Source organism: Dipteris shenzhenensis, unplaced genomic scaffold (assembly GCF_047967505.1).
Source record: "Dipteris shenzhenensis isolate YYH24624 ecotype China unplaced genomic scaffold, Dip_SZ_1.0 scaf0053, whole genome shotgun sequence".
Taxonomy (NCBI): domain Eukaryota; kingdom Viridiplantae; phylum Streptophyta; class Polypodiopsida; order Gleicheniales; family Dipteridaceae; genus Dipteris; species Dipteris shenzhenensis.
Window position 1 is genome coordinate 1 of NW_028239360.1, and position 12,500 is coordinate 12,500.

Consider the following 12,500-nt stretch of genomic DNA (forward strand, 5'->3'; position numbering starts at 1 on the left):
TTGCCTGAAAGTTTTGATCACATTGTAAGCACTTTGAAGAATCTTCCCAATCCGCACCTTGAAGGCATTATCTCAGCTCTCCAAGAAGAAGAAAGACATATGGAGTTAAGGAAAGGCAATGACACTGCTTATGTAATGAAATTCCAGAAGGGCAAGTATTCTCCTTGCAATCGCTGTGGAAAAACAAATCACCTTTCAAAGGACTGCTTCAAAGTAAATCCATGCAAGCACTGTGGCAAAAACAACCATAGTGAGAAGTTTTGCAGAACCAAAGCAAAGACAGAAAATGCAAATCTACTTACAGTGAATGAGCCTCCACAAGATGAGGCATCTTTTGAAGATTATGCATTTTGAAGATCATCTCTATGTATGCTCCAGATCTCTCTTTTTATGTCAAGGTACTCAGCCTGGATAGTCCTCCAAAATGAATGAAAATAAACTATTGTGTTGTGTGTTTTGTAAACACCTCTGGTCACCTTATGATGTAGGCCATGTGTATGTTTTGTTCCATGGTACCTCTTGCAGACATTGTGTGCATGTACATGCAAGGGAGATAACCATTGGAAGGTCTGTTTGTATCCCTTTCTGTTTACCTTACACCCAAGGGAACCCTTGCTAGCATGAGAACCTAGCCATAGATTTATCCTTGACCACCATGAGATGGCATGAGAAACTATGAGACTAGATGTATCCTTGACATAGCCTGAGGCATTTCCTTGAGGGGGGGTTTGTTGGGATATCTCAAGGTGTATGCCTCAGGCACACCTTATGTTTCTATGTGTGAGTGCTAGAGGCACAGTTAGGTGCCCACAAGCACAGTTAGGTGGTGGAAAAGCCACATAGGATGATTGAGTGAATCTAGGAGCAGATTGAGGAGATGATTGAGGAGCTTTGAGGTCATCAGTGATGTCAGTGACCTTGTATGAGGTGCCTACTTAAGGACCTCTTTCTTCTTCATTCTATAAGCAAGTATTCTGATTTTGTGTCCACTCTACTCTTTCCTTTCAGCATTCCAACACTGATGCAGCAGGAGCTCGCAGCTCACTGTCACCTTCATCAGCTACAGCTTGCCCACCACGGAGGCAAGTCTTTTCATAGGCATCTTTACCCGCATTCTCTGGTTGTTCCAACCTGTCAGATGCCTCGGTTGGAGGGTCTATTTCTGAACATACCTGCACTTCCTAGTCATCCTCCCGTTGAGGAAGAAGCTCCTTTGGGAGCTCTTTTGGTAGGACCTCAGTGCCCTTTTCCAGCAACCCTGGTTCTCCCTTTGGCACGTGTTCCACAGATGGAATTGAGATCTGCTCATGCTCTTCCAAGGCCACTAGGTAGGCTGTACTGCCTTTCCTCACTGCTTCCTGCAATGGCATGGCTGAGAGGAGTTGGGGCAAGGTACCTCCCGTTTGCTTTGAGGCCTTGACCACCTCCCAACCCTCATCCTTGCAGAAGATCAGCTGCTCATCATGGCTGTTGATCAGGACCCTGTTGGCCCTCAACCACGTTTGTCCGAGCACCATGTCGAAGTCGTCCATCTCCATGATAGAGAATTCTACCTTGTGAGAGCAGCCTCCCACCTTGATGCTGACTCCTTTAGCCACCTTAACCACTGCTTGCCCTGGGGTGTTCACCGTCTTCATGACTTTGCCTTCACAGAATTCAGCTCTCAGCCCGATCTCCTTGGCTTTCTTGGGAGTGATGAAGTTGTGGCTAGCTCCACTGTCCACCATAGCTCTCACGGAGTGTCCATTCACTGCCACAGTAATGAACAGCAGACCGGATGCTACCTTGTCTTCACTCATAGCTCCTAGAAGCTGAAGGGGTGTCATAGTTTGAGTGGGCTGTCCATCCTCAGTTTCCTGGATGGTCTGAAGTGACTATCTCATAGGGCAGTCCCTGGCAAAATGGGCTCCCGTACATATATAACAGCCACTCCCTTTCGGGGCTGAATGGCTCGATGAAGCTTTGGCTGAACCCACACTACTCTTGGGCTGAACAGAACCTACTGTACTTTTACCTTTTTGAGCAGCAGTAACCTCCGGTTTGACCTGCTCAGCTGGGCTCTCTCCCATAGGACGGTACTTCTTCTTGGAGCCAAACCTCTTGAACTTCTTCTTCTCGAAAGGGGAAACCCCTTGTTCACTTGGCTTGGACTTAGCTTGGCCTTGTCTCTCTCCACCGTGTTGCTTCTCTTGCCAATCGGTGAGGCGGTCCGCTACCTCCTATGCTTCCGCCACTGTCTTCACATGCTCCCTCATGAGCTCATCATTCTTGATCAGCTTGCTCATCACATGGGCAAGCTCTATCTTGCCTTCCGAGAGTTGCTGCTGTAGCAGCCCCTGGCTGGTCTCCCCTGGCTGGTCTGCAGCTCTATTAAAGCATGCTCTATGGCCTCAAGCCTCGCTTCGTGTTCACGAAACTTGACCTTAGTTCTGCTCCTGGTATTGCTGGGCTCAGCACCATCTATTTCATTGGAATCATCCATGAAACATAACCTTCAAATGAGCTGAACTGTCAGAACTGTTAACTCCTATCCGGCTGATACCTTCAGGTGGGACTGACTCAGCTCAGTCCTTCAGCTCTGATACCACTGTCACGAGGGCAAAGTTTTCCCTTTTCTCTTTTTCACCTTTTTCTCTTTTCCTTTGCTCCCCGGTTTGGTCCCCTACCGGGATCCCCAAAGTATCACTTGACCTCTAGGAGTTGTCATGCCTTACTGACTGGAACCTCTGCTGGTCTGAGTGTCCTTCACCTTCACAAAGATGCTTGAGCCCTTCAGCTGCTCAAAAGAAGAGCCTGGATCTCTCCTCGAGAGCTACAGTCATGAAGGTACTCTCTTTTCCCAAATCTGTGGCCGAACTGCCGTGGAGCAAAACTATCGCCCGAGGTTTGCTTCGGAAACTCAACACGAGAGTGGGAAGGCACCTGTGAAACCTGCTCTTCAAAACCTCTTTACTGGCTAGTTACAACTAACTAAACTTAGCCCCAGCTAAGTTTAGCAGAACCGCCCAAAAGTTGGCCCAGCCGCCAAAGTTGGCCGAATCGCCAAAAAGGAAGGGCCAGCCGCCCACAGGATTCGAACACAGAACCAGGAGGTAACCAAGTGCAGAGCTCTAAGTCGAGCTAACCAAGGAGGCGGATCGTCGATATTACCTATAGTAGCTGCCCACTTGGTTATATCTCATGACTGCCTCTCCACGCTCCAAAAGCTTCCTTGCTCTCCACAGTCGATCGAAGGATTCGAACCCGCGACCTGCGCTTCGAGGAAACGTCCAGCTAACCACGACGCCCAACGTTCAGTTGGTGTAACCGGTCGCACCGGTTACTTATATCCTGTACTTCTGCGCGCAGATCTGACCAAAAGGGGCGCACCCGCACCGGCGCCAAGATTCGAACCCGCGACCAACAAGTCGAGGAACCGTCGCGCCAACCACTCCGCCGACCACTTGGTTAGTGTAACCAGTGGCGCCACGTTAGCTTTAAGCTTGTCTTCGTTCGAAGGGCAAAAGGGGGTCGGCCCCCTCGTCGGCTCGCGACCTGTCTCCCCACCGCCGGAATCGAACCCTGAACCTGCAGGCTATAGCTCAGAACCCTTCACGGCCCGGCTAGCCACTCGGGCCGTGGCCTTGCTTGACATATAAGGGGTACCATATAGCAGCTTTCTGGCTTCTGGCTATGGCGACCTCGTCACCTCCATGCACACGTCGAATCGTCGACTGGGGTTGTCGCTCGTCTTCTCTAGCTCCTGGAGCTTCTACAGCTGCGAGGGTACCGGCTAAGAAGCTTGCAATCGGTTGTGGTCTCGCTTCTCGGCTGTTTCGTCGCCCTCCGTCGGGTTCCGTCCACCGGATTCCGTCAACGTCTCAAAACTCCGACGAGTTCGCGCGTGCGCTCGGAGGCTCTGCTGATAGCGTGGGCTCGGCCACGTGATCGTGTCGTGGAGGTACCCCTCTATACCAAGGGACTCCTTGAATGGAGCCTTAGAGCTTCTGAGCTGGGCCTCCACGTCGGGGACGCGACGGAACTGCAGTTCCGTCCGTTTCGTCAATGGATGGCGGGATCTTAGAGCTTTCGTTCTCTGAGATCCGGACGCTGCACACCCTGCCGTTTGGTAGGGGAGATACTCGGAGGTGTCTCTGAGTCTCCACGAACTCTGGGACCAAATGGCTCCCTACGCTTAACACACGGCCCTCTGCATCGACGATGGAACCTTCAGAGCGAGCATGGCGACGCGTCCCGTGATCTCCACCAACCTCTGATCAGTCCGCCCTTTCGTGGGCTCCTTCTATAGGCCAAGGGTGAACCCTGGCTCGAAGGGTAGCTGCTAGCTTCACCTGCAGACCACAACTCGTCGAAGGGGAGGGGGAACGAACAATGCCATCACAAAGACCTTCTCTTCCATAACACCAAAAACACTCAGTCTATTATGGTATTCAAAAGGAAGGAGGCCCTGTGGTCAAAACGCCACAGGGCAGATTACATTGTATGAAGAAGCAAAGCTCACACTCTCTCCCTCATGATTACAAGAGCTCTCAGCTCTGCAGAATCTCTCCCAGTTCTGGCTTGCTCACCATTCTGGTCTGAGCTCTCTGAGTTCTCTCTGCCTCTCTGAATCCTGCATATCCTCTGAGTGTGTGTGTGAGTGTTGTTTCGTATTTTTGGAGGGAGTCTTTTCCTCTCTTGCTCCAACGTTCAGCCGCCATCATTTAAGGCTTCAAACCTTCCTTGGTACCTTCTTCTCCAACAGCCACTTTGAGGGCCAATCAATTCAAAATCCCGTTTGAATTGAACCTCCTCAAGGCTAAGGTTGGGTCCAAGCCTCACCATGGGCTGCTCCCCTTGGTTAGGTGGAAGGATGTCAAGGGTCACCATTCCCTTGACCCAAGAGATGTTGCCGAAGTCGAGTCAAAAGGTGGTTGATGAACTCTTGATGAAGGAGGGATGGACTGAGGCTCAGTCCCTTGTCAACAGGCCACCCATTACAGCCCATCCCCCCCCCCAACCCACCATGCCCCCCCCTTGCGCGCATGTCGCGTACCCCCCCACCCCTGTAACGGGTGGCCCGTTGACAAGGGACTAAGCCTCCCTCCTTCATCAACCACCTTTTGACTCGACTTCGGCAACATCTCTTGGGTCAAGGGAATGGTGACCCTTGACATCCTTCCACCTAACCAAGGGGAGCAGCCCATGGTAAGGCTTGGACCCAACCTTAGCCTTGAGGAGGTTCAATTCAAACGGGATTTTGAATTGATTGGCCCTCAAAGTGGCTGTTGGAGAAGAAGGTACCAAGGAAGGTTTGAAGCCTTAATGAAGGCGGCTGAACGTTGGAGCAAGAGAGGAAAAGACTCCCTCCAAAAATACGAAACAACACTCACACACACACTCAAAGGGAGAACTCAGAGAGCTCAGATTAGAATGGTGAGCAGGCCAAAACTGGGAGAGATTCTGAGCTGAGAGCTCTTGTAATCCTGAGGGAGAGAGTGTGAGCTTTGCTTCTTCATACAATGTAATCTGCCCTGTGGCGTTTTGACCACAGGGCCTCCTTCCTTTTGAATACCATAATATACTTTCATACGAGTTTTTGGTGTTATGGAAGAGAAGGTCTTTGTGATTGCATTGCTCGTTCCCCCTCCCCTTCAATGAGTGTGTTGGCTGCAGGTGAAGACAAAGGTTGTCCTTCGAGCCTGGACCTCCCTTTGGCTTGTAGAAGGAGCCCACGAAAGGGCGTGTCGAATGAGGAGCTGTAGAAGGCGGGGTGAGCGTCGACAGGCCCGTTCAGAAGGTTCTGTCAGTAGAACAGAGAGTGGTGCGGGATGGGTGCTTGACCATTTGCCTCCGGACTTGGTGAAGGTCGAGGTATCCCCTTGGATATCTCCCTGGTGAAAAGACAGTACGCGTGAGGCTCAGACCCCCGAAAACGAGCTGTCTGAGCTCTCGCTTCCAACCAACGAAGGCGGACGAAACTGCAGTTCCGTCGCGCTTCGGGTGGCAAGGTGTGGCGTATGAGCTTAAGGGCTCCATTCAAGGAGCCCTTTGGTCTAAGAGGACACTTCACAGAGCGGATCACCGAGCCGAAGTGGTGATATCAACAAGGCTACCGATCGCGCGCACCGCCTCGACGGAGTTTGGAGGTCTTGACGAAAGCCGGTTTACGGAACTCGACGGAAAGAGAAGAAGAGTCGAGGAGAGGTCCTACAGCCGAACGTAAGCTTCCCCTTCGATCTCCTCTCGTCTGTGGACTCCCCCGGACCTAGAGAAGAAGTGCGACGAGCGCAACCACCGATTCGACGTGTGCATGGAGGTGACGAGGTCGCCATAGCCAGAAGCCGGAAAGCTGCTATATAAGCATATATATAAGCATATGGTACCCCTTATATGTCAAGCAAGGCCACGTCCCAGGTGGCTAGCCGGGCCGTGAAGGGTTCTGAGCTATAGCCTGTAGGTTCAGGGTTCGATTCCGGCGGTGGGGAGTCCGACGAGGGGGCCGACCCCCTTTTGCCCTTCGAACGAAGACAAGCTTAAAGCTAACGTGGCGCCACTGGTTACACTAACCGAGTGGTCGGCGGAGTGGTTGGCGCGACGGTTCCTCGACTTGTTGGTCGCGGGTTCGAATCTTGGCGCCGGTGCGGGTGCGCCCCTTTTGGTCAGATCTGCGCGCAGAAGTACAGGATATAAGTAACCGGTGCGACCGGTTACACCAACTGAACGTTGGGCGTCGTGGTTAGCTGGACATTTCCTCGAAGCGCAGGTCGCGGGTTCGAATCCTTCGATCGACTGTGGAGAGCAAGGAAGCTTTTGGCGCGTGGAGAGGCGGTCATGAGATATAACCAAGTGGGCAGCTACTATAGGTAATATCGACGATCCGCCTCCTTGGTTAGCTCGACTTAGAGCTCTGCACTTGGTTACCTCCTGGTTCTGTGTTTGAATCCTATGGGCGGCTGGCCCTTCCTTTTTGGCAATTCAGCCAACTTTGGCGGCTGGGCCAACTTTTGGGCGGTTCTGCTAAACTTAGCTGGGGCTAAGTTTAGTTAGTTGTAACTAGCCAGTAAAGAGGTTTTGAAGAGCAGGTTTCACAGGTGCCTTCCCACTCTCGTGTTGAGTTTCCGGAGCAAACCCCGAGCGATAGTTTTGCTCCACGGCAGTTCGGCCACAGATTTGGGAAAAGAGAGTACCTTCATGACTGTAGCTCTCGAGGAGAGATCCACGCTCTTCTTTTGAGCAGCTGAAGGGCTCAAGCATCTTTGTGAAGGTGAAGGACACTCAGACCAGCAGAGGTTCCAGTCAGTAAGGCGTGACAACTCCTAGAGGTCAAGTGATACTTTGGGGATCCCGGTAGGGGACCAAACCGGGGAGCAAAGGAAAAGAGAAAAAGGTGAAAAAGAGAAAAGGGAAAACTTTGCCCTCGTGACAACCCCCACCCCCCGTGCCCCCCCCTCCCCCCCCCCAACACCCCATGCCCCCCCCCCCCTTGCGCACATGTCGCATACCCCCCCCACCCCCTATGCCCCCCCCCCCCCCTCCCACACCCCATGCCCCCCCAAACCCATGCCCCCCCCCCCCCCCCCCCCCCCACGCTCCATGCCCCCCCCACCAACCCCATGCGCCCCCCCCCTTGCGCGCATGTCGCGTATCTCCCCCACCCCCACCCCCCATGCCCCTCGGCCCCCCCCTTGCGCGCATGTCGCATACCCCCCCCACCCCCACCCCCCATGCCCCCCCCTCCCCCCCTCCCAACACCCCCTCCCTCCCCCCCCTTGCACGCATGTCGCGTACCCCCCCCACATCCCACGCCCTATGCCTCCCCCTCCCTTGCGCGCATGTAGCGTACCCCCCCACCTGCACCCCCCATGCCCCCCCCTCCCACTCCCCATGCCCCCCCCCCTTGCATGCATGTCGCGTACCCCCCCCCACCCCACCCCCCATGCCCCCCCCCCAACCCCCATGCGCCCCCCCCCCCACCCCGCCCCCCCAACCCACCATGCCCCCCCTCCCCCTTGCGCGCATGTCGCGTACCCTGCCCACCTCCACCCCCCATGCCCCCCCTCCCCCCCCCAACACCCCACGCCCCCCCCTTGCGCACTTGTCGCATACCCCCCCACCCCCATCCCCCATGCCCCCCCCCCTCGCACACCCTGTGCCCCCCCACCCCCCGCACCCCCATGCCCCCCCCCCCCACGCTCCATGCCCCCCCCCCCCAACCCCATGCCCACCCCAACCCTCCCCCCCCTTGCGCGCATGTCGCGTATCCCCCCCACCGCCACCCCCCATGCCCCCCTCCCCCCCTCCCACTCCCCATGCCCCCCCCCCCACCCACCATGCCCCCCCCTTGCGAGCATGTCACGTACCCCCTCCCACCCCCACCCCCCATGCGCCCCCCCCCCAACACCCCATGGCCCCCCCCTTGCACGCATGTCGCGTACCCCCCCACCCCCGCCTGCCCCTCCCACTCCCCATGCTCCCCCCCGCCCCCCAACCCACCATGCCCCCCCCCCCTTGTGCGCATGTCGCATACCCCCCCCCACCCCCACCCCCCATGCCCCCACCCCCTATGCCCCCCCCCCGACCATGACCGCGCACCCCTCGGCGTAGCAACCCGACCCCGCCGCGCCCCCGTCCCCCACGGTGGTGGCTCGGGCTCGTGAGTCGGGTCGGGACGCATGGTACCCCGAACGCCCGGCCACACCCATGCCTCCAACCCGATGTTGCCGCCCCTCGGCCACGCCCATGCCTCCAACCCGATGTTGCCGCCCCCGACCATGCCCCGTGCACCCGCGCCTCCAACCCGACGCTGCCGCACCCCCACGATGCCCCGTGCACCCACGCCTCTAATCGACCCCGCCGCGCCCCGTCCCACAGTGGCGCCCCGGGTCGGGTCGAGACGTGTGGCGCCCAGAACGCTGTCGCACCCCCGGCCACGCCCCATGCACCCACGCCTCCAACCCGACACTACCACGCTCCCGCCCACGCCCCGCACACCCACGCCCCCAACCCGAGGCCGCCGCGTCCATATCCCACAGTGGTGCCCTGGGCTCTCGGGTCGGGTCGGACGGGTTGGGATGCATGGTGCCCCAAATGCTGCCACGCCCCCCGCCACGCCCCCGTGCACCCATGCCTCCAACCCGACGCTGCTGCGTCCCCGACCACGCCCTGCGCACCCACACCTCCAACCCGATGCCATCGCGCCCCCGTATCACGGTTGCGCCTCGAGCTTTCGGGTCGGTTCGAGATGCGTGGTGCTTCCCGATGATGCCAGGCGCACCCACGCCTCCAACCCGACGCCACCGCGCCCCCATCCCACGGTGGTGCCTTGGGCTCTCGGGTAGGGTCGGGTAGTGTGGCGCCCCCCGACGACCCACGTCGTGCCCCGAATGCCATCGTGCCCCTCGGCCATGCCGTGCGTCTCCAACGCGATGCTGCGGTGCCCCCGACGCCCCGTGCACCCACGCCTCCAACCCGGTGCCACCGCGCCCCCGTCCCACGGTGGCACCCCGGGCTCCCGGGTCGGGTCGAGATGCATGGTGCTCCCCGGCGACACCAGGCACACCCACGCCTCCAACTTGATGCCGTCACACCCCCATCCCACGGTGGTGCCCTGGGCTCCCCCCAATCCCCCTTGCGCGCATGTCGCGTACCCCCCCAACCCCCATTGCGTGCATGTCGCGTACCCCCCGACCCCCCTTGCACGCATGTCGCGTTCCCCCCCACCCCCACCCCCCATGCCCCCCCATCTCCCCCCCAACACCCCATGCCCCCCCCTTGCGCGCATGTCGCGTACCCCCCCCCAACCCCATGGGCCCCCTCCTCCCCCCCCCTTGCACGCATGTCGCGTACCCCCCCACCCCCACCCCCCATCCCCCCCCCCAACCCACCATGCCCCCCCCTTGCGCGAATGTCGCGTACCCCCCCACCCCCACCCCCCGTGCCCCCCCCTCCCCAACACCCCATCCCCCCCCCCCCCCCTTGCACGCATGTCGCATACCCCCCCACCCCCTATGCCCCCCCCCCTCCCACACCCCATGCCCCCCCACACCCATGCCCCCCCCCCACGCTCCATGCCCCCCCCCCCAACCCCATGTGCCCCCCCCCTTGCGCGCATGTCGCGTACCCCCCCACCCCCACCCCCCATGCCCCCCCGCCCCCCCCTTGCGCGCATGTCGCATACCCCCCCCACCCCCACCCCCCATGCCCCCCCCTCCCCCCCCCCAACATCCCCTCCCTCCCCCCCTTCCGCGCATGTCGCGTACCCCCCCCACACCCCACGCCCCATGCCTCCCCCTCCCTTGCGCGCATGTGGCGTACCCCCCCACCCGCACCCCCCATGCCCCCCCCTCCCACTCCCCATCCCCCCCCTTGCGCGCATGTCGCGTACCCCCCCACCCCACCCCCCATGCCCCCCCCCCAACCCGCCCCCCCCACCCCCCCATGCCCCCCCCCACCCCGCCCCCCCAACCCACCAATCCCCCCCCCCTCCCAACCCACCATGCCCCCCCCCCCCTCCCAACCCACCATGCCCCCCCCTCCCCGTTGCATGCATGTCACGTACCCCGCCCACCCCCAACCCCCCATGCCCCCCCTCCCCCCTTCAACACCCCACGCCCCCCCCTTGCGCGCATGTCATGTACCCCCCCACCCCCACCCCCCATGCCCCCCCCCTCCCACACCCCGTGCCCCCCCACCCCCCGCACCCCCATGCCCCCCCCCCACGCTCCATGCCCCCCCCCCAACCCCATGCCCACCCCAACCCTCCCCCCCCTTGCGCGCATGTCGCGTATCCCCCCCACCGCCACCCCTCATGCCCCCCTCCCCCCCTCCCACTCCCCATGCCCCCCCCTTGCGCGCATGTCGCGTACCCCCTCCCACCCCCACCCCCCATGCCCCCTCCCCCAACACCCCATACCCCCCCACCCCCGCCTGCCCCTCCCACTGCCCATGCTCCCCCCCGCCCCCCAACCTACCATGCCCCCCCCCCCTTGCGCGCATGTCGCATACCCCCCCCCACCCCCACCCCCCCTGCCCCCACCCCCTATGCCCCCCCCCCCCCCCCCAACCCCATCCCCCCCCCTCCCTTGCGCGCATGTCGCGTACCCCCCCCACCCCCACCCCCCATGCCCCCCCCCCAACTCCCCATGCCCCCCCCCTTGCGCGCATGTCACGTACCCCCCCCCTCCCACTCCTCATGCCCCCCCCGCCCCCCCCCCCCAACACCCCATGCCCCCCTTCCTCCCCCCCTCCCACACCCCATGCCCCCCCACCCCCTATGCCCCCCCCCCACCCCCCTGCACTCCCCATGCCCCCCCCAACCCCATGCCCCCCCCCCCCTCCCTTGCGCGCATGTCGCGTACCCCCCCCACCCCCCATGCCCCGCCCCCCCAACACCCCATGCCCCCCCCCTTGCGCGCATGTCGCGTACCCCCCCCAACCCCACCCCCCATCCCCCCCCCCCCAACAACCCATGCCCCCCCCCCCCCCCCCCCAACCCCCATGTGCCCCCCCCCCTTGTAACGGGTGGCCCGTTGACAAGGGACTGAACCTCAGTCCGCCCCTCTTTTATCCATGGACTCGACATCCTTACCTCTTGTGGGTCAAGGGGATGACCACCCTTGACAACCTTGAACCTAACCTAGGGGAGCAGCCCATGGTGAGGTGAACTCCCAACCTTAGCCTTGAGGGGGCTCAATTCAAACGGGAGGATTTTGAATTGATTGGCCCCCAAGGTAACTGTTGGGGAGAAGGTACCAAGGAGGAAATGAAGCTTTGAAGAAGGCGGCTGGACGTTGGAGCCAAGGAGGAAAACTCCCTCCAAAATACAAAACCACTCACACACGCAGGATTCAGCAGAGAACAGAAGCTTCAGATCAGAACATGGTGGAGACCAGAGCTGGAAGATCATGCAGAGCTGAGAGCTCTTTGTAATCCTGAGAGTGTGAGCTTTTTCCTCATCTTTTGAGAAGCAATGTAATCTGCCCTGTGGCGTTTTGACCACAGGGCCTCCTTCCTTTTGAATGCCAAGCATCCTTTCTCCCTGGGCGTCTTCGTTGGTGTTCTTGAAATGAAGGTTGCTGTAGTAGTTAGTTCGTTTTTCCTCCCCCTCTTCATTGTCTGCAGGTGAAGAGCCAGGCTGTCCTTCGAGCCAGGGCTTCCCCTTGGCTTGGAGAAGGAACCCACGAAGGGGCAGCTCGAACGGAGTTCGGTGGAGGACGGGGTGAGCGTCGCCATGCCCGCTCAGAAGGTTCCGTCGATGAAGCAGAGAGCCGTGCGGATCGAGCATTGGTTCATTTATCTCAAGACTTGGTGAGGGTCAAGGTACCCCTCAGAATATCTCCTTGACAGAAGGGCGAGACGCGCGAGTCTCAGACCACTGAGAACCGGTCGTCTGAGACCCCGTCTCCTACCGACGGAGGCGGACGGAACTGCAGTTCCGTCGCGCTCCGGTCGGGGAGGCTCATTCTAGGAGCTCTAAGGCTCCATCTCAGGAGGCCTTTAGCACAGAGGAGCGCCCCCTC

General features: G+C 59.9%; 1 protein-coding gene across 1 annotated transcript; it reads right to left on the bottom strand.

The window, feature by feature from the left end:
• Positions 1–1,181: 1,181 nt before the first annotated feature.
• LOC147879290 (DNA damage-inducible protein 1-like) lies at positions 1,182–1,799 on the bottom strand. Its single transcript, XM_087372248.1, has one exon. It carries the CDS (start codon positions 1,797–1,799, stop codon positions 1,182–1,184), a length of 618 nt encoding a protein of 205 aa, XP_087228374.1.
• Positions 1,800–12,500: the final 10,701 nt, after the last annotated feature.